Below are 25,092 nucleotides of genomic sequence, written 5' to 3'. Positions count from 1 at the left end.
GTGTAAGTCACGTGGCCTCAGCTTGCTCTTGTGATCTCTGTGCCATTCTGTCCATATTCCTCATTTACCTACCGCACATCTCCCAAGCAGCCCCCAACCAGGTTGACCTTTGACCTCTTAGTGGGTCCCTCATTCATACAATGTGCATTTCAGAATCAGAATCATCTTTACTGCCAAGTACCGTGGGTTTACATGTACAAGGAATTTGTCTTGGTGTACTGGTGCATAGTATAACAGTAAAATACAAGAAATAAAAAGAATATTAATAAGGTAAACAGCTATGAACGTAAATATAGAAATATGAAAATTTAGGAAAATAAAATAAGAATAGAGACATTAACTGTACATTAGTGTACATTACATTTATACTACATTTACATTACATTTACTGTACATTACATTTCCCAAACAGCTCAAACTTGTTTTTATTATTAGTCTTAAATAATGTATTTTTGAGTAATAACTATTAACTGAGCCACTTCGTCTCTTTCGATAGAATTTATGATGGCAGAGAATGACAGAGGACAAGTCACAGATGAGCCGATTCGCCAGTGTCCAGTGCCTGCACCTCGCACCTCCATACCCTCACCTGCTGCCTCCCCATCACTCAGACACAAAAGTAAGTGTGTGTGTGTGTGTGTGTGTGTGTGAGAGAGAGAGAGAGAAAGAGAGAATGACGTGTCACTGTCATTGATAGATTACAGAAGAGGTAATAGCAGGACCTAGTGGTGACACATGGTACTGTGGTGGGTTAATGTAAGGTTCCTTCCGATGTGTAAAGATTTGGTGATGTTGCGCATTTGTGTATTTACCTTACATCCGTATAATGTGATTAGGAAACCTGAAGTAAGTACATGTAGTAATGATGTCAGGAAAAACATTATTCCCAGCTGTGTCACATCCCTTAAAACAGAGAAGTCTCCTTTCAGAGGTGGGGCAAATCAGAAAACAAGGAAACAAAAAATCTCAAACTAAATAATTTAATACTTTTACTGATGCAGCAGTGTTATATACCAGTTAAACCTTGTCCATGCTCATAGCAATGATGTAAATTTTATTTATCATACATCAACATCATACATTATTTATCATACATCAACAAAATCAACTCTGCTTTTGGAGATCTTTAGTCCTTTCAGGTTTAGTTCTAGCCCTGATCTAACATCTGGTTAATTCTATGAATTGTTCAGAGCCAGATGTGTTAAACACATCTCTGTGAGTGCAGGTGGATGCCTCTGGCTTGGAGTCAGCTGTAATATGTTTGAAGTCTTTGGGACTTCCAGCTTGGAAAAGGCTGCAGAATAGTGGATGTGCATCAGCGTAGGGCTTACAGCGTAGCGTGTCTGTGCTCAGGATTACTGCTGAACTCCTGCCTTAACTATTGCTGTGACTGCATTTTCTTAACAGTATCATTTGCAGCCAAACCTAAAGAGTTTGCAAAGAGCATAATGGATGTTAGCACACATCAGTACACTAAAAGGTGTAACTCAGCACTCAGTAGAGCACTTGCATGTACAGTTTCTCCAGTGTCTCGTGTTTACTGAGCAAGCTAAAGGGGAGAAGGGCAATAAAGGCGACTGAAATAAATAACTGCAATGTTCAAGGCTTAGCAGATGTCCTGTTCATCAAGCCCATTTATTTAGATTTTATATCAAGACCGTGTAAATGATTTAAACATGCCATTATAAACATATCATTGTAAATACACAACATATCTTCAGCTTAGTTATTAGAAATATGGACACTGTATGCAGATGATCACACAAAACACCATGCTTGGGAATCTTCCTGATGGCAGGAGTGTGCTCAGAGATTTACAAAGACCAGTCATTTTACCAGCCTTATTTCACTGCCATTCTCAGGTCATAACTGACTTGACTTCACTTGACTTGATAATTAACTGAGCATTATCTCTGTACTAGAAATGTGAATTTTCATGTTCTTTAGAGATATTGCACAAATTCCAATTAATCTCATGTCCAAAAAATTCTTTTTATTAAATGGTTATTTTGACCAGAGCAGAGGGAGTGAGTGTGTGAGATAAGAGTGAAAGATGGAGGGGAACCGGGGATTAAAGCTCCTTGGGCAGATTTACCAAAGACAGAAACAGTTGAGGACACATGTATGAGCAGAGGTTGTTGCTATGCACCAGTTTCTCTCACACCCTGTGCACCATCATTAACTTAGTATCAAATTAGGAATCTTAATAATCACAGATTTGTTTACCAAACATTTCTCTATATGTCCCTCTCCATCAGTCTTCATAAATCTCTCTTTTCCTTGATCTGCAGATGAAACAGTGACAGGGGAATTGTCAAAGTTACTGAATGACATAAAGATGTGCCGGGACAGGGACTACTCCTTTGAGGAGCTTTGCCAGGCCATTTCATCACACTCGCAGTCCATGGAGAGCTTCTGCAGTGGCACGCTCTCAGACGAGGAGAGAAACACCACACACACGCAGCACAGTAAGGTAGGATCAGCACTGTCACTAAGCTAACATCAGGGTGAATTTGGGTGGGGGTTTAGGGGTGGGGGTGTAGGGGTGGGGCTTTAGGGGTGGGGGTGTAGGGGTGGGGGTGTAGGGGTGGGGGCGTAGGGGTGGGGCTTTAGGGGTGGGGGTGTAGGGGTGGGGGCGTAGGGGTGGGGCTTTAGGGGTGGGGGCATAGGGGTGGTTAGTGGTGGTTAGAAAGTCCTGAGGAGGAATCTTCACCTCATATTTGTTTAGTCTCACTGGCTTCTCAATTTAAATAAACACACAGTTGAGCTATTTAAAGTTAGCTTTCGTACTGAAGCGTGAGCTAAACCAAACGGTCCAGGCTTCATCTGAGTAAGACGCCTGTGTTCTCTGCAGGATAGTGATGGTGTTATGGCGTATTGGTGAGAAGTGTGTCACCCCAGTAATAATATTTTGTATGTAAATATGTAAATTAGTGGTGCATGCTACTCTCAGATGTTTGTGCATGTATGAGGACATTCGGTCTAAAAATGACCAAAAAAAAGAACCAATACCAATTTTAACCAATATTTTTAAAAAAAAACTTTTTCTCTGCTTCGTGAAATATATATTTTTAATCAGTGTATTTTCTACTTTTAATAAACAATTTTTTCCACAAAATGACATGGAAATGTTTTATTGCTTTGGCTATCTTCCTGCAAAGATCACATTGGATACAGAGCCAGTTTAACAAATGCAGTCACTCTGCCTAATGTTGATGAAACCTCGCTAGCTAATGTGTTTTTCTAACACAGTGACAAAGTGGAATCAGAATGGACTCTTTAAATGCACTTTTTCACATTTGGGGGTAACTAGACTTTAAGTAAGGAGTAAAACATTTCAGCCTGAAATGGATTATTTTTCCTATAACAGCATGTCCTGAAGTGTGTTATTCCTCTTTACCATTGCCAACAAGTACATTTGTAATTTATTAATGAATGACAGGTCATAATTTTTAATTGTTTATAGTTACTTTTGATCAGGGGTAGAAAGTAACATGTGCTCTTGTTACAGTACTTGAATACATGTTTCACTGTAACTGTACTTTTTAGAACATGTATGTTTACCTTTACTTGACTTTTTAAAAATAAAATATTCAACTTCATTACATTTGTGTATGATCACCATTGAAGAGTAAAAGAATGCATTTAACCCTGGCAGACTGTAAGCCAATTAAAAGACATTATGTGCAAATTTAAATAATTCAGTTTCGAGACTGAATCAAGTTTGCTGCCAAAAGTCTACAGTGAAGGCACCAGATGCTTAGTCAGCAGCAGGGTCTGAGACAGTGGAGGCAGATGAACATCCCTGGCCCAATTTATCAGCTATCTTTAGTTTTAAATGCCTCAGAAGAAAAAAAATGTGATAATGATTTGCAAATGATGTGAGCCAAAACCCATGGAAATATCAGCATTTCACAGCTCATCATCCAACCTGTAGAAACATGTACAGGTAATCCATTAGCTAGCTGAGTGAGCTAGACTAGCCAGATTTTAAGATGTCTTAGAGTATGAAAGCTCTGTATTAAACTTAAGATGCCTCAATGTTTAGTAGTGATTGAAAATTGAACATTTTGACTAGTTGTGTAATTGTGTAATTGTGTAAACTTACTTGAGCAATGTTTGATCACTACTTTTACTTTTTTAACTATTTAAGTAAATCAAGTACTCAAGTATCTTAGTACTTAAGATAGTAATAGTAATCATTACAACAGTAGAAGCACTTTTACACAAGTAAGTGTGTTTTATTCTTTCTGCATTTAATTTTGTAGAACTTCTGCAAAATGAATTGGTTGCTGTTATCATTTACGTTATAGTAGTACTATAAAGAGCCATTCCCTCATCTGCTTCCCTTTTTTAATCTCTCTTAAAGTTAAGACAAAAAAGCAGCCTATCATGTTACTGAGAAACTACAAAGCAACAGCAGGGACCCATACACAGGTACAGTGGAGGCCCTCACAATATGAGCAACCTGATGACTTTGCTCTAAAGCAGAAAACTGATATGATGTCAATCCAGTCACTTGTGGGCATGTTGGATAGCTCACTTCCAATGGCATGTGAACCCATAACAAACTCCCATTCCAACAGTCATGGGCTTTACAGAATTGTTGGAGGTACAAATTCAGGAGGATTGGTCAACGTTCACAGATGGACACCACCAAGTCAAAAGCCTACCTAGGATTTGGCCAAATGTCCCAGTCCTCTAAAACAATGACCATTCCTGGAGCTGACTAGCATTTGTCAGCCTTTTAGCATATGAAAAAGAAGCCCAAACCTGTTCTTTCTTTGATAGTACTAAGCACTTCCTGAACCAATGTGTTAAATTATAGAGCCTGACAAAGGAGCAGAAAGAGACCTGGATCAGGAGTAACCATCAGTATTGGTGCCATGGTTGCTCTCACCAAGCAGCCCAGTGCAATTTGAGTAGATGTAGTAGAGAGGAGTAGATGCAAAACATGCAGCACAGCACTTGATGTCCTCCATGAGGTAAACCTCAGACCTCCTCCAGAGAAATCTTTTCTCATCAGTTCCACAATCGAGATGCTTTATGTGGCTCAACCTGCAAAGAACAGCTGTACATTATTTAAAGTGAGCAAAGTAGTCATTTGAAATCAGGATCAGCAACTGGAAACTTATGCCATCCTGGATGATGGATCGGAGCGCACCATTCTGCTCCAAGCTGCTGCCCAACAACTGGGATTACAAGGTAAACCAGCAGGGATCTGGCCCTCTGAACAGCAAGGCAGGATGTGAGGAAATTTCCTGTTGTCTTTTACTATCTCCCTGCTTCATGACCAAGTAGATCCTTCTCAATCAGTGGAGCATTCAATGCATTCACAGGTGGGTCTGGCAGAGTACACATTCTCACTTGTCTGATTACAAAAAGAATATTGGCATCTTTGTGGACTACTTCTCCAGTCTTTCCACAATGTTTTCCGAGTGCTTTTGATTGGCTCAGGCTACCCCCACTTAAGCACCCCAATAGAGCCTGTTTGTCTTGGATGACCTGGAGGCTCGGTTGTAGTGAAGACTAGACAGAGTTGGACACTATAAGGGTCTGTATAAGCTCATCATGGGGATTCTTGTGTTTAGCACTGTTTAATTATCTCCACCTTGTCCCCTTCTGCTGAGCTGTAGAGAAGCTATGGCAGCTGGATGTCCTCCCCTACCATAGTGATCACTAAATCTTGGCAGGATCAAGAGGTAGTTAAGCTTCAAGTTGTGATTGTAGGGGTTCATATGCCACCCCTCTTCTGAGGAAGAAGGACATGCCCCTCCTTTGAGCTAATCCTGAAGCTTCCATGCCTCAACTGTGAAGCATTAGAGGGAGGCAAAGAGGCTTGGTGAAGAGATTAGTAGTGATATCGCGGTATATTCCACCAAGTCCACCTTCTGCCAGTATGTCTGGAGAGATATGGACAGAGATGAAGCCCCATCTGTCTGAGTGGCAGGTTTTGCCTGTTTGGAGCAACTTGTAGCCCCTGCTTGTTCTGTATAGCAGAGGCCAAAGAACTGCCCAAACACCCAACTGCCAAACCTTCCAGAGGTCACTCAACACCAAACCTTTAGTCAACTTGTAGAAGCGAATACGAGAATCCTTCACGGGTTGGCAGATAAAAGTAATCATCCCTCAGCACAAGACTGTCAGGTAGCTGAACTTGCTGTGATCCAGCAAGCTCAGAAAGACAGCTTTGGTTATGAGTATAGCTGTCTGGAAGCAGCTATCAGCAAAGACCTGATTCTGGTGGGAGGATGGTTATGTCAGAACAGTGAGTTGGATTCAGAAGTCATTCACCCCAGCATCCAGTCACCAAATTATTAATCAAGGACTTTGACAGTAAGCTGGGTCAGAAAGAGTCTTTGCTGAGACACAGTGACAGTATTAGATTCTACAAGGTAGAGAAGCTATTAGTCATCACCAGCGTGACTGTGCTGATTACCAAAGGTAGAGAGCCAAGCCTAGGTTATCTAAGATATTGGACCTACCACTGCCACAACTACTCTTATTCTGGTGTGCAGAAGGAACTTCAAGAGACATTGGTGGTTCACATCCTCTGCTGGCGAGCCAAAAAAATTCTTTTTCATTTCAATTCCTCTATCTCACCACACTTTGGAAGAGTGTGGAAGAGAGATGTACGTGCTATAAGGTCCTCTCCCCAAGTTGTGCTAGGGTTACAAGCCATGACTGAGGAAGTTATTTGAACAGTGCTTATTGAGATAGAGTGCATTCTAAACCCCTAGGATACATGTCAGCAGACCCAGAACCAGTCACCCCAAATATTCTTCTGATGGGGTGACCCAACTCCTCAGCAATTCCTTGGGTGTCTACTCAAAGTCAAAACTGCTAAATTGTCACTTTTGGAGACACACTCAAGTTCTACCTGACAACTCCTGGACAACTTTCATGAAGGACTACCTACCTAGCCTCCAAGTATGCCAAAAATGGCATTTAGTGACAGTTCCTCAAGCCCTGAGGCCTGTGGGGAGGGTCACTAAGACACTAGGAGATGGATGGGAGAATTTGGACTGCGGAAATTCAGGTTAAAAGAAAGACATATGTCTAAGTGGTATTGTGCCTGATCAGATTCCCTCACTCCCTAGCCCTTTTCTCATGTGCAGGCATCTTAGTAAGTCAGGGCCTAGGTGTTTAAAATGGCTGCTCATATACCAACTTTTTGTATACAATTGTGTATAGCTATGTTTCCAAAACAAAGCATTTTAGTGTGTTTATTTCCTCTTTGCTTCCTCATGGGTGGCTGAAATTGAAAAGCCATAAATTTCTTTAATAATATAGATTTTTATTTTGCTTGACCATCAGAGCAGTGCACTGATTTCTCACCACACTATTTTCAGTAGAGTACAGTAGGTCTCATTTCAAGTGCAGTATCACCATGTGGCCAGGAGAGAGCAGACTTGACCGAAGTGTGAATGTTAATGTGTTTTATGAATTTATATAATAGCAGGAAGCATATTTATAGAACAAAATCAGTGCATCTCCTGCTCTGTGATTTGGTCCAAATCAAGCTCTGACTGATGTACAGACTGATCAGTAGGATACATATGGTTGTGTGATTCTGTGTGCTGGAATTTTTGATCACATGTGAAGTACACAGATTGAACTGTGTATGAACTGTCTTATGTTTGTGTCTCATAATTGCATACATACAAACTGGATCAACTGTAATCACAGTGGTCAAGACAAATTTGTCTTGAGGTGGCTGTAGCGTTGAATTAAACATTTAGCTAAAACAGCTCTGGGGATTTGTGTGTGTGTGTGTGTGTGTGTATATGTGTGTGTGTTAACTACCTGTTCTTTTTCTTCATGTAGTGGCCCACTCCTCCGTTGCCTGCAGCGATCGAGGAAGAGGAGAAAACTTGTGGCCCTTCAGGCCTGTGGGAGGCACTTACACCCTGCAATGGCTGCAGAAATCTGGGCTTTTCACAGGTACACACACAAACACACACACACACACACACACACACACAGTTTGATGACCGTCCCTTTTACCAGCCCAAAAAAGCAAATACTTACCCACACTGGGTATGGAGTGGTGTAATAACTATCCACCTCAGTACCACTGTTTTTATTAAATCATCTGTTTGTAGCTTATTTTAAAGAGAATGACAAATAATTACATATAACCCTGGAACTGCAGTATAAACTTACCACTGTTTGGTTAGGGAAATTATTATTTATTAAGGGGAATCATCTTCAATTAATCAAAGCAATGTATGAATCTAGTTTCTGATTTGTGCCTTGTATGTTTGTTAAATTCAGTGCTATTCTGCTTTAAAAATATTGTAAGATTCTTGAAGAGACACATCACACCTCATTTACTATGAAGCACATCATTTGCATGTGCAATGATATATATTTAATGTGCAAATCATGTGTGTGTTGTAGATGATTTACAAATGAAAAATTGCATGAATGATGTCACATGCAAAGTATGAGGAGGAAACTCCATGTAAATAAGGTTTTTGTGTGCTGTTAGTTCATGATAGGTTCTGCAGCCAGGTGCACCAGTGAAACTTAAGCTCTGTCGCAGGCTAATTAGAACAGAAATCGTCAATATGTTTGTATTTATGAACAACAAAATATTTAAAGGTTGCACCAAGTAACAATTTAACTTTGAAATGTCTGCTGTGTACAAACTACTCTGCGTTTCTGTTCAAGTGTCACATGCAAAAATCCACCATTTGTAGAGTAAATGGAATTTAGGCTCTGGAAAAAGACCTGGTGATTTTTTAAATCTAATCTTTAACTGTCCAGTTTCAGTGAGTCTGTGAGTCTCATGATAGCCTCAGATTCCTGTTCTTGGCTGACAGGAGAGGAACCTGATCACACATCAGGTGTTGATGTGTTGTGTATGCTGAGATGCTTTTCTGCTCACCACCGTTGTAAAGAGTGATTATATGAGTTACTATAGACTTCCTGCAAGCTTGAACCAATCTGACCATTTTCCTCTGATCTCTCTCATCAACAAGGTGTTTCCTCCCACAGAACTGTCGCTCACTCAATGGTTTTTTATTTTTCGCACCATTCTGTGTAAACTCTAGAAACTCTTGTGTGTGAAATTCCCAGGAGATCAGCAGTTTCTGAAAAACTCAAACCAGCCCGTCTGGCACCAACATCCATGCACCCAACACCCAGATCACACTATATATATTATAGTTAGTGTTTGAATTTCAAAAACCTACAGAAAAGTCTGTTTTGGGTACCAGCTTATGGATTTTCAAGCTTAGTAAATACTTTTGTATGGCAATGTAAGGGCAGAGTTTTTGATTTTACACTTGGCTCATGACAGCAATCACAATGGCGGCAGAAAGTTTTAAAGAGAAGCAAAGCTTGTTGGTCTGTTTAATGGTGCAACAGTCAATTCTTTTTTATTTCTTACTAGTACAAATAACCTGGAAAAAAGCACCCAGCGTAGTCAGATAATTTAACGAAGTGAACAAAGAAATATCACAGCTTCAAAAAAAATTAAGAAGAAGAAACACAGCGAAACCAGAACAAGCACTGTGCTTTTCTGTGATAAATTAATTTATTATTAGTGAAGAGGATGAAGCACACTGATCAGACATAATATTAAAACCACTGACAGGTGAAGTGAAATGTGCAGGACCTGGAGGATTTTTCTGAAGAACAGTTTAACTGTTCAGGACAAATAAGAGACTCATGATCAACTATCACAAAACACAAAAACAGTCGTTGATCTGAACCCACAGTATTAAGAATAAAGCGTATGTAAACTTTTGAAGTGGTTCATTTGTGTGAATTCAGTTATCATTGTTGCTTGTGGACAAAACATCTGCTATGTGAAATAGCTTATTCAGGGGAGAACTTAATAAAAAACAAAATGCAATTTTTATGATCCCTCTTATTTTTTTTTTTTTAATTATTAAAATTTTGCAGATTCTGCAAGGCGTATGACCCCAACTGTACAAAGATTATACAGCTATATACTTCTTATTAGCTATATAAACAGATTTCATGGAAGTAAACACAGGAAAAAGCCCTTGACCTATTTGGGCAACCTCCTGATGGCTTCTGTGAGTTCGCTTTTTTGTATCATATTTACATCATTAAAAAATACTCACAAGTTATATGTTTAATCACATTTAATCATAAAAAATTCTTAAAATTTTGACCTGCACAGAAGAGTTAATGTGCATGTGCAATCTGAGCTTCAGTCCTCCAGTGTACTGTATCTCTCGAAAACTGAAAGCAAACTTGGACAGTTTTCTTCAGAATTGTGGAAAATGAAGCATAATGAGGGTTGAGAGGATAAACTGAGGTACTTTGCTGAGTGCAGGTTTGCTATGTGGGTGACTTAAGACTGCCTGCAGCAGAGCATTTCATTTATATGGTGGATTATTTGGCATTTCAGCTGCAGGTTTAGTCAGAAGAGGGTCATGTGCATGCATAAATGCTGGTCAACTCATTTTACAGTGGGTGCATACACACACACACACATTTTCTCCTAATAGAAAATAAATTGCTCCTTCTGTGTTTATGTGTGTACAGTATATTAAGAATATGGCCGAGGAGGACAGGGTTAGTAAGAGTGGACTGGGATCTTGCTTTAGTTGTTTAGTGTATTAATGTGCATGTAGTTAAACACTGAGTAGAGTGGTGGTGCTGTTTGCTTGTGTTTTAGTGTGTGTCCCTGCGTCTCTTTTTATGTGAGTGTGTTGCTATGGGAACTTGATGAAAGTAAGCTGCGAAGACCCTACTGCACTTCTTACTGGAGCACTATGGATAGAATATATGGATGAATGGATAGATAGATAGATAAATACATTATATAGAAGAAGTGAAGTGTGAGGGCTACGGTATTGATCTGACAATGAAGCTAAGCTCCTTAGCAGCTGAACAATCACACAGTCTACCCTGCATGTGTGTGTGTGTGTGTGTGTGTGTGTGTGTGAGAGAGAGAGAGAGAGAGCATGATGAAAAGAGAGAAATAAAGACAGAAAAACCAGCAACATTATTTCTTCTGAGGAATTCCAGTGTGTGTGTGTGTGTGTGTGTGTGTGTGTGTGTGTGTGTATTTATGTGGGCATGTTTTTCCATCTTGGTGGGGACGAACTGTTCCCAAAAGGATTGGAATATCTAATAGCTGTGACCATGCAGGGTCGAAGGAAAAAAGATGTGTGTGTGTGTGTGTGTGTGTGTGTGTCCTATGACTTGAATGTAATATGTAAGAGAAGACCCCACATGCATTATGTGGAGGAGGGATTTCCTCCCTCACACAGGAAATGTAATTATGCTGCAGGAAGTGTAATCAAGTCACATGCTGGCCCACCCACCTGTGCCATGTGTGTATATATCCCTCTGCTGCCATGGCAACAGTGAAGGAGTCTGGGAGTTGTGGAGTTTTGGATGGGATTCCTCCTGCTAAGAGGAATATTTCTGCACCTCCAGACATGCTTAATTCGTCAGTCCTTTTCTCCTGCACCGACACACACACACACACACACACACACCACATATGCACAAGGGTTCTTATGGTTGCTAGGAGACAGAAATTCATAAAGTGCAAGGCGTGGGATATCCGCCTACTTCGCATTGACAAATCCATCCAAAAACCTGCGTCACAGCACTGCACAAGACGAGAGAGAAAAATAGAGAGGAGTGGGGAGCACCTTTTCACTGTCCATTCTCTCTTTCTCCTTCTTCATCTTTTCCTCTTTACATAGCTGTGAAAGGTTGGCAATCACGGGCACGCAGTTATGAGAAAAAGGTGGCTAACTGAATTATCTGGATCACAAATCTTCATCTAAATCATGATAATAAATAAGCACAACCCACATGCACAACATTTTCAGTTCCACATCAAAACTGATGCAAATAATGTGATTTTTTATAGTAATGAACGAAGGAACTTGAATCAGATTTTGTAATTACTTTACTTTAGATGTGGGATTCATCTGCCTTGCTATAAAACTACACAGTTTTTAACCTGCTATTTATTTATTAAGTGAAAATATATTCATATTTTTATATATAATTCCTATTATACGATTACAATAAACCAATTATAAGATTATTAAACCTATTTCTAGACATTTTTAAAATGTTCTTATTCTGTTAGCAGATAATTTCACTTCTTTCTAGAAATATAAATCAAAAATTAGCAAAATTTCTAGCCTATAGATCAAGACTATTTCAAACTTGAAATCAGTTAAAAAAAATGGCTAGAAAGGTTTAATAATCTTATATCTGGTTTAGTGTAATCTTACAAGAGGTAATATTAGATCCATTTGACAATTTTATTTAAGATATTTCCACTTGCTAAGGTCATATGTTTTTCATTCAGTTCAAGTGCAGTATACTGAACTCCAAAACTTTCTAAGACTCTCTGGGCATCAGTTCAGGATTTGCAAACATCTCTTGTCCTTGACTCTGTCCTCATGAATTTATCATTAAAAAACCGTGAACAGGTGAGCAGTAATGGTGGGTTACCTCGGGGGAATCTTTGCTCTTAAAAGATGTTGCCCATCTCTAAAGGACCATCTGGAGGTTTTACAGGACTCCTGTGGAAAGATGGCACAAAAGATGAACTTTCTGGAAACAAAACAAAAACACTATGTACCAGTATTCTGATCCCGAAGCCTCCTCCCAGCTGTGAAGCATTGTGGAGGGAAGATCATTTATTCAACATGACAATGATTAAAACACAGCAGTGCCTGAATCAGATAAATCTAAATGTTTTAAAATGGCTTCAGCAATACGGTGACCTTTTAAATTTTACATCCTGTCTGAAAAAACCTGCTCAAGCCAGATAGCTCAATAAATTACAAGATTCCATGTTACATAAGGTGTGTAATATTTTGAAATGGATTAAAATACCTCCTAAGCATAGTGACACATCCAGAAATGTTTCTGTTTTTCATCTTAAAAGCATATGTTTCAGTAATTAGTATGAAATATTAAGTGATTACAGTGAAACAGAAAGGAAACGTATGCAATTAAAAGACGTGTATCAGTCGGCCCTTCATGGTTTTAAGGCCTTAAGTAACTGTGATTATATTTAAAGTGTTTTTATTTAATTTTTATTTAAGTGGTGTGTCTACTGCATCACGTTTTCAGTGTGAGTGATTGAGTGAGAGATTTTTTCTGAATGGTTTAAATCACAGATATTCATGCAGTCTGAAGTGATAAGTGTTTCTAGAGAGTGTGCTGAAATGTACTAATCAGTGCTTCTGACACATTCGTTTCACATTAGCCCCTGAAGCATTTCCTGAAAAGCCGGATGGCCACCAGCAGCATTTCCTTCTCTTGGCTTTAACATATCTGTCCTGAAGCTGTTAATATTTTCTCTTGACATTTTTATTTGTCAGAATTAACAGAACACGCAATTTCTTACCAGGCTTTTTCAATTGCTGTGTGATCGGCGTGCAGAGCCGATGACTTTTTGTGTTCATATGAACAAACCAGCTCTGTAAGAGACTGCAGGTGTGCCATGACAGACGGGGAGAAACTAGCCTCTGCCCTGAGCTGACTATAGCGCCCCCTTGCTGCAGTGCTCAGAATCCAGCTTGCACTTGCATTGTGTTATAAATTTTGCCGTGACACATTTCTGAACGCAGCAACATGTGAACTCTACTTTGTGTTGCTTTGAAGAGTATGTGTTTGTGTAGAGATATAGGGTATGTTTTGGCCCTTAGACGTTTGGATGCTTTTGGATGCTTATACGACCCGGTTCCTTGTGACTGCAAATCTATTTTAATTGCAGAAGCAAATCATTTTAACTACGTTTGGCAACTTTTTGTCTTAATCTTGAATTAAGTATTCTGTAATTAAGCTTTATTTAACCCATGTTTTGAAAGTAAACATCTACCATTTAAGTCAGAATCAGCAAAAAGGTACCTGTGTGTGGCGTGCAGTAAAGACTTGTGATGCCTCTTGCTGAAAGACATCAGATTCAACCCTCCGGTTTATTACTGGTAGGTACGTTACAGCAGGAGCGTCAGCATACTGTTCTGAATTTACACCCTCCAGCACCTGCTTTGGACACCAAATATGAGTGCGTTAATGTGCTAGTAGGCATCGAATATTATTTATTCCCTAATGTTGTGACAATTGCCCCATCCTCCAGAATCTCCAGTCTGTAACCATACTCACTTCCCCTGGTTCATTCAACTGCATTCGCTCAGGCAGTCTGAAGGTCCTCACCAGTCCCGTATTAACCCCTCATTTACTCCTCTATTTACATTAGTTTGTCTTTTTCTTTGTTTGTTTTTTTTTTCCTCCTGTTTTGCATTTACTGCTAGTCATTTGTTACCTTATTTGCCTCATGGACTTTGGATTTTATTTTTGGATGCTGCTTTTGCTTGCCTTTTTGGATTGTTTGCTTCTGCCTTTATGTAAATAAAACCCCAGGGTTTAACTTCACCCTGCATACAGTACGTCGCTGCTAATCTTCTCAAAGCCTGACAAATATTTTTTCATGCCTTATAATTTTATCAAAGCATTGCATAAATACACTGCATTTAATCCAATAAGTCTTGCACTTCATAATTCACCATGAAATATCATTTATTTACTCAGTTGCTTTCTAGATTCTCAACTTTATGTTTATTTAAAAGTACATTTTTATATAGTGTTAGCCCTTACACAAAGATTTCACTGGCTAATATGACTTTGCCTACACTAGTAATTCTAGCAGGCTACACTGCCTGGAAAAAAGCCTATTAGTTAGCTAAATTTAACCATGATGTTTGTCAGTCTTTAAACACAAATATTAACCTTTTTCCTGGGAGCCTTTATGCTGCCGCAGAAAATCTTCCAAGCAGCGTACCCCTGAGAGGTAGTGACGATATTTTATGTGAACAACAGCAACTGTGTGTATTGAATATTAGATTAAAAAAATATTATAAATAATATTTAGAGGTAAATATATACAGTACTGTGCAGAAGTCTTAGACACCCTATTTTTTTTTTTAGTACAAACTTTGTTATAGATGTTTATTTTCTGACTTCTACATTATTGATTCAGTACAAAAACATTTTAGATTCCAAACATTAGTTTTCCAGCACAAAATGAAACGTTACAGAAAAATGTTTGTATGTCAGTAAAGAAAGCAGCAGATTCCATAAGAGACACTTTTCAGATAAAAACATAATGAAGGCTGCTGGGTTTCGCTGCAGAAATAAGAAGCGAGTCGACAGTCAAAGTCTCCAGAAGAACTGTGGCTGCTTCTGCAAGATGCTCAGTAACACTTCCAGCTCATTTCCTTATAAAACTGCACACACTGCACCTCAGATACTGTTTTTTTCTTAAAGTGAAGGATCGTCACATCAGATACTGAATTTGTTTCATTTATTACTGTTTACTGCTCTTTATAGGATTTTTTTAATGTAGAAACATTTAATTTCATTATTTTTGAAGGTTTCTTTGCTCTACAGCGTTTCTTTGCACGTACCTTGTGACTTTTGCACAGAACTGTATATCTGTATGTAGATAAATGTATATTAAATGTTTTTATAAAATAATACAGTTCTGTATAATTAGAATGTATGTTACATGTTATTGGCATGTGCCTCGTGTGTGTTTACATGGTGTGGGAATAGTGTGGCATGGCTGCTGTCAGTGTTGCCGGTATTGCCATGGCAACACTATTCTCATCCAAGCATTGCCCAGTAATACTACGTTTCACAGCTGGCAAGTTGGTAAATAATGTGTATTCATTCTAGCACTAATGGTAGTTTTCATATAGAATCCATGTATAAAGTCGATTCCTTGGTGCGAATGCCTTCGGAGTTGGCTAGCTAGGTTAGCTGCGTTATGAGTGCATACTGTTGAGATCAAATGTTAACACACTCAGGCTAAAGACATTCAAACTCAATTTTTCACAACTCGCTGTGTCACAGATCATTTCAAAATAATTGCTAAGCGGGCGATTTATTTCCACTTTTATTTACTATATCAGATTTTCAGTGGGTCAAACATTTGCATACACTTTGTTAGTATTTGTTGTTGTTACCTTTTAATTGTTTGAACTTGAATTAAACTCGTGTTGTAGTCTTCCACAAGCTTCTCACAATACTTTGGTGGATTTTTTGCCGCTTCCTCCTGACAGAACTGGTGTAACTCAGTCAGGTTTGTGCGTCTCCTCGCTCAGACTCGCTTTTTCAGTCCACAGATTTTCTCTGGGATTCAGGTCAGGGCTTTGTGACGGCCATCCAACACTTTCACTTTGCTGTCTTTAAGCCATTTTATTACAGCAATGCAGGTTTGCTTAGGATCATTGTCCTGCTGGAAAACCCAGTTGTGACCAAGTTTTAACTTTCTGGCTGATTCCTTGAGGTGTTGCTTCAGTATTTCTAGATGATCCTCCTTCCTCATGATGTCATCTATTGTCTAAAGTCCATCAGTCCCTTTTCCAGCAAAACACCCCCATAACATGATGCTGCCACCCCCATGCTTCACAGTTACTTACTTAGTCTTACTGACTTTCAGTTGAACCACTTTTTCCTGATCAGGGTCACAAACTGTGACTTGTCAATGAGAGCCTGATGAGTTGCATTCCCTCATAAGCAACCCCCCTGGCTCTTCCCTTTCCCTAAGATTGAAAGAGGTAGGTACATATTTTCATGTCCCCTGTCAATCATAATTAATTTGACTTTTACAGGATTTAAAAGTCTTCCAATTTAAATGCCCTACAATATGCAACCATTTGTTATTCATTTTCCATGTATTTGTTGTTTTGTTACATCAAGTTAAGTTACAGTGAAATTGCTAATCATGATTCTAATGTGAATGTTGCATGATGCTAACAAATACTGTAGTGCTTTGCAGCATCACTAGCTACTAACAGTATATTTCGCTAACATGCAACCATTTGTGCAGTTTTGCTAATGTATCAGAAGAGGTGTTGGACAAATAGGGCTTTGCAGCTTCATTAGCTATTGTTCTTATTCTCTTTTCATCAATAAATTTGGATGAAATCTGCGTCAGTCTTTAAAAAATAAATCGCAGAAGTCAGAGCTGTACATTCCAAATTTCCAAGAGCAGTCCGTTCAACAGCTAGAAATGGATGTATCATTAAATATATCATTGAATATCATGTTTGTGAGTGTGGGTGGCGCGCTCTGGCTTGTTCCCAAGTGTGTCATAAAGGCTTTGTATGTATGTGTGATAGATTACTCTAGATAGTGTGAAATAAGAGTCTCTTTGTGGTGTTTGTTGTACAGTCCTGACTAAGAGTTTTGAAATTCTAGTTTTGAACATTGGTATTGTCTTACAATTATCATGTGCATGGACAATCAGAATTACTGGCAAAACATCCACTTTAGCTGAGGGGATGGGACATTTCCCAAAAAAAAAAAACCAAGCCATGCAACTTTGACAAGAGGGATGATGCAGCTCATGCGTCTGCTTAATATTTTGTGGCTTTTTTTTTTTTTTTGCATAATGTTGTCTCATATTTTATCCAACAAAACTATGTAAAATTTCATAAAAGTTGGTTCTCTTGTTTCTCCTGCTTCTGCCTTGCTAGGGAACTTTTGATTATCCTTACAGATATATTACAGACAATGATGGATGTCTTTTGTCAGAAAAATGATAAAGTGAACTCTTAGTGATGACATAAAGATTGTTGTAATTAAAGTGAAATGATTTCGACTTAGAACACCTCAGAGTCAGTAAGTAGACCTGGCTGGCTTCAGAAAGAAAAGTCAATAGCATTAGCCCTGGAAGAATGTTGTGGACATTGATGTATTCTGGTATCTTGGTCTGCACAGTTTACAGAAAGCTTATGTCCCTTTGGCATAGTAAAGGCCAATAAATATTTACACATAAAATGCTCTTCATATTCCCAAAATATCTTATGATCATTCTTAATGGAGAAAAGATGACAGAAATTCACAACACGAATAGTGCATTTGACTTGAAAGTGTTGTGATTGCTCATTATGTAAATCTGAAATGAGTTGTCAGTCAGCCCACTATGAACTTCTTCTGACATGATCAAGATTCTAGAGTCTCGAACAAGGTGTGTGTGTGTGTGTGTGTGTGTGTGTGTGTGTGTGTAAAATAGTATCTTCTGGGGCACCTTAAACCTAGGTGGGAGCCAACCAAAGTGTCCTAGATATTGTGAGAGCTGTGTTAAGTAAAATGGAGACACTGGGCTGTTTGTACAGAAGGGAGACGCTAATTTCACTGAGTGCCAGCACACTGGATTAGTGAGATCCCACCTCACAAGCATGTTTAGACCTCAGAGAAGGACTTGCTAGGTGCCTGAGGGTTAAGACTCTGGTTGGCATGTGGGTGTCTAGGTTTGTGGGGCCTGGAAAGCAAAGACTAGACTTGTATTCAAGAATTCGATTCTTGCTGCAACAAAGCGCCAGTGAAGTAGGGGAATCGTATCAGAAGGTCATCAGCAGCATTCAAAATGATCTGTACAGGAGATCTGAGTGGATGAAAAGGTGCATTTTTCTGTTGTTATGAAGCAGAAATCTGTAGGATCTGGAGGTTGAGCTCGTCATCTAGAATCACACCCAGATCTAATTATGTGCGTCTGATTCCAGATTACAGGCTTAACATACAGCGGATATAAAAAGTCTACACACCCCTGTTAAAATTGCAAGTTTATGGAAAGTAAAAAAAAAATGTTTGGTTGCTATATCACAGTACAGGTGGAAAAAGATCTTATCTTGTTTTTGTTTTTTTGTTTTTTTTTTACATCACAAAACCCTACCATTTTAACAGGGGTGTTTAGACTTTTTATTACCACTGTAAATGATCTCAGTGCTCTTTGTCAGAATGGAACAGTCTCAAAGATTTTTTCGTTATTTGTCAGTGTAGTGAGGGAATCTCTGCTTCAAGCCATGCCTTCGTTAGGACAGGAGGTCGTGCAGAGCCCTACTGCCACGATCCAAGTGCATTGTGAGGTTGGGAGTTGATGAAACTGAACCTCTCCAAGCACTCCAAGCGGGAGTGCTAGATCACACACAGAGTAGTACATCAGAGATCACTTACGGCAGATAAATCTGTAAAGTCAAGTAGGAAAAGGGTAGCATGGCTCTCGACCCTTTTTATGTCTGATTTCCTTCATTTCATGAAGCTGCCAGATGTTTTTAGGCATTTTATCTCCTGAGTCTCACTGTTGTTTCTTCCTATGTGACTGTCACACAGAGCTAGCCTAACAGAGATTAAAGAAATTCAATTTGTTTGTTTGTGTGTGTGTGTGTGTGTGTGTGTGTGTGTGAGAGTGTGTTTAAAAGGTTCATTGAAAAAAGCTGCTGGAGGGCTTCTCCCTGTTATCTGACTTAATGTTATTCATCAGTGGGTTTTTTTTAAAAGCACATTTACTGCCCAAGACCTGAGTGTTTCGAGTAGGTAGGTAGGTCTCTAAATAGAGCGGTAGGTTTAATGACAGTCTCAAGGCTGTTTTTTGGCAGTGTTTCCACCCAGACTCCCACCTATGCTTTTGATATCCTGTCCCCCTAAAATTCACTTTTATCCCTGCTTCATCAGACTGAATTAAATAAATCCATTTCCTGTGCCTGGCAGTAGATGGTGCAATTTAGTAAGACTACACTTTATTGTTTTATTATTGTTTAATTATAGTTGTTGATAAGTGTTGTTTTTCTCATGTTCTTTCTTGTCCTCCATATTAGGTGACATGTATTGAGTCAGTGCAGCACATTGTCGCTGCCATCTCTCTTTCACCAGACCAATACCCATTTTTAAATTATTTTGTGTTCCTGATTTTCTTTTCAGCCTCACAGTCTAGGCTAGGGGCGCTTTCACACCTATTACTCTGTTTGTCAAATCCGAATCACAGTGAAAAGTATAATTTTGGTTCATTTGCTGCTTGGTTTGGTTTATTTTCTCACTGCATGTAATTAAACAAACTAAAACGCAAAAAAAACATTTGTTGTATAAGGATGAAATTTCATGCATAAAACTCCTTCATTCATTGGTGAAAAACATGGTGGCAGAAAAGGTAAACAACCCTTTACCACGTGTGCGGAGAAATCATAAAAATCACCCGAGTCTGGAGGACACAGAGCCAGTGCTCAATAAATTACTAGACGATTATATTAATATTATTAATTTTTATTGTTTATTGTAATAAGGTTTATTGTATTCTTAATATATACATATATTCTCTTTTTGCTCCTTGGTCCAAATCTCCTGAACACATCGTGTTTGTGCAGCACTTCAGCTCTGTCCTTCGGTCAGTTTAGCAGCTCAGATCTACAGAAAAATGTCATCAGCAACCCAAAACACACGGCATGCTTGGTCTACTTCATGCACCTGGAACCGAGCTTGAAACTGGACCGAGACCACTTCACTCAGACACTCTCGGATCCTCATACCGGAGTGTCACCTGCCCAAACAAACCACATCAGAGAGGAAGACACATCAGGGTTCAATTCAAACCGAATAAACACTGCACATGTTAAAAGCACCTAGGTCTACTGCTTACAGCTGTGTGCGCGATACTGGACCCAGATGGATCCAAGATGTTGTGGATTTGTTGGGATAAATGGCTGACATTCAGATTTGTTCCATGTCTGTGGTGAAATGTTTGAAACTGTAATACCTCCTGGGCTTGTTAAATGTTGAATTGATTCTTAACAGTTAAACGCTTCTTTTCTGCCGTTTTACAGTTTCAGGCTTGGGAACTGTAGTAAATAATATATAACAATGTTTTTGCACAACTGTTGCTCAGGCATGTTGCTTCACTTTGTAACAACAGTTCCTGTGTGTCTTCAGTGAATATTTCTAACTTTTCTGTCATACTATCTCTAACTCACTGTCACTTTCTTTTTTTCTTCTTCTACAACTTTCACCGTCTTTGTGTTTTTTTAATGCCTCCAGTAGCTGTCACGCTGTGCTGTGAGAGGGGCTTCTGTCCTCCAGTGTCTTCCCCCCGAAATCAGACATGCAGCAGTAATGAGAAAATCACAGGAAATGACAGAGCTTATTCACATCAGATACAGTATCTACTGTTTCTACTGACTGAAAGAGAAAAAGAGAGATTGGAGCAAACAGCTAGGAAAAACAAATCTGAAAAAAGAACAGGTTAAAAACAGAAATAGACAATAGAAAGATGTTTTTTTTTATTGCCACAGAGTGAAAGGAAACAGAACCAGATGAGGCTGACTGAGGGAAGTTGGGAAACATGTAAAAATAATAATAAGTCGACAGTGAGGTTTGTCAGGTGTCACATGCTGCAGGGTTGGAAGTTACAGGGACGTGACTGATGTGTAGACTGGAGTTTAGGCATATTTTCTGTCATGGTCCAGCACATGCAGCTGATAATTAATGAGCGTGGTTGTGCATGTTTGTGTGTTTGCTTCCTTTTTGCACAAAGTTGCTCTTTGGCCATATCTCTGCCATCAGACCAGACAAAGAGAGAGAGAGAGAGAGAGAGAGAGAGAGAAATGGGTGAGGCTTGGACAGTTGGAAAGACAAGGACATTTAGTAATTCTTTGCCGAGTTGATCTCACTTCAGTGGTCAAGCTAGAGGAACAGACCTGAGTTTACAGGTACAGAATGAACTGTGTTCATACTAGTGTGTGTATGTGTGTGTGTGTGTGTGTGTGTGTGTGTGTGTGGCTGAGAGGGCAGCTTTTTTTTTTTTTTTTTACTTGTTTACTCCCTCACTCTCTCTTTTTCTAGCTCTTTTTTCAGTGTGTGTGTGTGTGTGTGTGTGTGTGTGTGTGTGTGTGTGTGCATATAAGAGAGATAGATAATACACTTAAGGAAGTTTATCCATTTCTTACATTCAAGACTAAATCTGTAACTAACATTTCTAGCTCCAACCCGAACACACTCATATCTCTCGGTCACTGTTTTTTCCTATTCTATCTGCTGGTTTCCCTTTTGTTTCCAAGGAATTTTCCCGTAGTTCACTGTTACTGAGCATCAGAAATAAAGAGAGACAGAAGAGACATGGAGAGAGAGAGAGACTTAGAGGAAGGAGGTTAGAGGAAGTGAGTGGGTCCGTTTTCACACCCACCCTGTAGGTGAAAAGATCATAAAGGAAGTATAATTCTTTGGAGAATTATTTCTAACAGCTGATTTTTACAGGACATGATGTTTTTCACTATCAGTAGTGACACACTGATGATTTGATCTTTACCTAGTGATCAGTTTCTTGAAGCATTCAGCCACTACATACTGTTTAGCTAGTATGTGGGAAGGCTGCCATGTGGGGCTTGAGCTGGCCTGGCAGATAGGATGTGCAATCTTTGCCCTCCCAGAATGAACTGATGTAAATAGGTACTTTAGAAATCAGTGAGAAAGTGTGTAAACATGGAAAGAGTTTCAGAGACAATTTTCGGATTCATATTCAGCAATACGTGTTCTGTTCTTTATTCATTAATTAAGATTACTGTCATGTTGTGGTTGTTTTGCTGTGATTGAGGCACTGTACTGTACTGTCTGTTGGAAAACCAGATTTTATGTGTAATTAACACATGAAAAGTGAAGCACAAATGCAGAGCGCTTAATAGATCCCACTTACGTCTCTGTCCATCATACAGAAATCTAGGCTTTTGGACCTTACAAGTAAAGTAATGACTAGCATGTGAGACTGGTAGAAGGAAGTTTGTTTTGGGTGACAGAAAATAAATGCAATAAATCTTTCTTTGACTAAACTGTAGTTACATGTACAGCTAAAACAGCTATAAAGTGCTTTTCTTTAGAAACGCCACTTGTGTGAAAGTGTTGTGGGTTTGGGAATTTCACTTTTCTTCACTTCACTTTTCACACTTTTCATTAGCACTGCTGCTGAATGACATGTGTATATGTTTTTTTTTTGCTCTGCTCTAAACTTGCAGGAGTCTAAACATTGTGTGGAGATCATCCAGTCTTCCTCTCTGGAGGTTTTTTCACCTGAGGAGGAAGGCAATCCATACGAGTCAGTAGCCACGGCTGTCACGCGGAAACCCAGCTCACTGGACATCCACCTCCTTAACGCCTGTCCCCGCGATGGTCAGTTATTCTACATTATATGCAGTTATTCCTAGCACATATCTGTGGCATGTCATCCTCCACCAGCCATCCAAATCATGTCAGAGTTATCTGTGTGTCATAGTGGAGCAGCTCTTGAACACACACATCACCCAGAGAACACTGAAGACCTGGCGCTTCTGTTATAGCTGAGAGTTTTTATTGATGCCTGTTAACTCAACCCAGTCTCACAGAAAAAATGATCACATGCAACATACAGTGCCACTAGAAAGTGTGTGAACCCTTTACAGTTTTCTTTATTTCTGCATAAATTTGCGCTCAAGTGCGATCAGATCTTCATCTAAGTCCTAAAACTAGATAAAGAGAACCCAATTAAACAAATGATACAAAAACATTATAGTCTTTACATTTATTTATTTAGCAAAATTATCCAATATTAAATATCTTTGTTGGAAAAAGTATGTGAACCTTTGCTTTCAGTAGCTGGTGTGACCCCGTAGAGCAGCGATGACTTCAACCAGATGTTTCTGGTAACTGGTGATTAGTCCTACGCAACAGGTTGGGAGTATTTTTGATAGATAGAATAGAATAGATTTTTATTGTCATTGTTTTAAACAACGAAAGACTGTTTAGCAGCTCACAAGGTTTTGGCATAATGGAATTTTGGCCCATTCCTCCTTATAAAACTGCTTCAATTAAGTGATGCTTCATTGCATGAACTGCTCTTTCTAGGTTCTTCCACAACATTTCTATTGGGTTAAGATCTGGACTATGACTTAGCCATTCCAAAATGTTACATTTCTCCTGCTTTAACCATTTCTTTGTAGACTTACTTGTGAGCTTAGGGTTGTTGTCTTGCTGCATGACCCACTTACAGTTAAGTTTCACTTCACGGACAGATACCCTGACATAGAATTTGCTGGTACAATACAGAGGTCATTCATAGGTCCATCATTAATGGCAAGCTGTCCTGGACCTGAGGCAGCAAAGCAGCCCGAAACCATGATACTAACACCCCCATGTGATATATGATTCATGATTGGGATGAGGTTCTTATGTTGGAATGCAGTGATTGGTTTTCCCCAAACATAACACTTTTCATTTAAAGTGAAAAGTTCTATTTTGAATTCATCTGTCCACAGAACATTCTTCCAACAGGCTTCTGACCATGTGGTCTTGAGCAAACTTCAGACAGGCAGCTGTGTTCTTTTTGGAGAGTAGCGGCTTCCTCCTTGCTATCCTGCCACGCATACTGTTCTTGTTCAGTGCTTGTCTGACGGTGGACTCATGAACATTGACATTACTCAAAGCAAGAGTGGCCTGTACGTCCTTAGATGTTACCCTGTTTTTTTTTTTTTTTTTGTGACTTCCCGTAATAAACGTTCACCCGTAATGATACAGTAACACGGGTACTTTCAAAATGAGGACAGTTTTTAGACTGTAAATTCTTTAGACTATGGAGACTTTCTCCGTGTTTTGAAAACACCTGCGTTACCGTACCACGTTACCGTGTGACTTGTAAGCCTGATTTGCAGAGAAGAGGAGAAGCATCATGAGCCCAGTAAGTCTAATCATACGTCAGGAAAATCACAAACTTTACATATGAAATGGCTCAATATGTATAAAAACGGTAAAATTATTTATTATATAACAATCATATTAAAATAGTGTAGTGGTAGAACTGGGCGTGGTTAAATTACATTGGTGCAGAACGTGACATACAGAGCATTTGAGTGAAAGTTTGAGTGAACCACATCGTATGCATGTGACTGTTGATATTCAGTGTATAGACGGTGCTGCAGATATCTTGCATGTGAACTTTTAATTGTGCACATGCAGCAATGCAAACGTTTAAGTATCGTGGTGTGTTCCGGTTGCTTTTGCTTCCTGAGATTAATCTCTGCTGTTACTGAACTCTCAGCTGTTGACACACACACACACACACACACACACACACACACACACCCTTAACCAATCAAGAGGCACTCACTCCCCAGCTGAAACTCCTCCACATTCCTGTGGGCGGGTGTTGATCCTTCACCCACCTGAATCTAAAGGCTAAGTCTGTAAAAAGATTATATATTAGGCAAAATACTCCAGCTGTTTCAAATTTAAGAATGAAATTTTTAAGAATAAAATATATTTGCTATAGTA

The 25,092-nt window shown here is 39.2% G+C and overlaps 1 protein-coding gene and 1 long non-coding RNA gene across 12 annotated transcripts in view; one reads left to right on the top strand and one right to left on the bottom strand.

Moving 5' to 3' along the window:
* The window catches only part of anks1b (ankyrin repeat and sterile alpha motif domain containing 1B), a 195,284-nt gene that overhangs the window by 69,003 nt on the left and 101,189 nt on the right, over positions 1-25,092 (top strand). For all 7 annotated transcript variants that reach the window (XM_026919638.3, XM_026919636.3, XM_026919637.3 and 4 more), the window contains 4 exons: positions 497-619; positions 2,292-2,473; positions 7,828-7,944; positions 22,806-22,959. In XM_026919638.3, coding sequence (XP_026775439.1) covers positions 497-619; positions 2,292-2,473; positions 7,828-7,944; positions 22,806-22,959 — 576 coding nt within the window. The remainder of the gene's footprint in view (positions 1-496; positions 620-2,291; positions 2,474-7,827; positions 7,945-22,805; positions 22,960-25,092) is intronic.
* On the bottom strand, positions 664-15,318 carry LOC128318938 (uncharacterized). 5 transcript variants are annotated; one of them, XR_008302363.1, is made up of 6 exons: positions 14,131-15,318; positions 13,876-14,013; positions 12,469-12,539; positions 11,313-11,702; positions 7,807-7,929; positions 4,173-5,058 (listed from the first exon to the last, which is right to left on the bottom strand). It is a non-coding gene; the product is annotated as an uncharacterized LOC128318938 (long non-coding RNA). The 5 variants fall into 5 exon arrangements; XR_008302365.1 differs by having other exon boundaries at positions 13,876-14,010; XR_008302366.1 differs by lacking the exon at positions 14,131-15,318 and having other exon boundaries at positions 11,313-11,455; positions 11,566-11,702; positions 13,876-14,111.

This window comes from Pangasianodon hypophthalmus, chromosome 9 (genome assembly GCF_027358585.1).
Source record: "Pangasianodon hypophthalmus isolate fPanHyp1 chromosome 9, fPanHyp1.pri, whole genome shotgun sequence".
NCBI classification, from domain to species: Eukaryota; Metazoa; Chordata; class Actinopteri; order Siluriformes; family Pangasiidae; genus Pangasianodon; species Pangasianodon hypophthalmus.
Note: the sequence above shows the minus strand (reverse complement) of the source record. Positions and strands in the feature narration are given on the sequence as shown.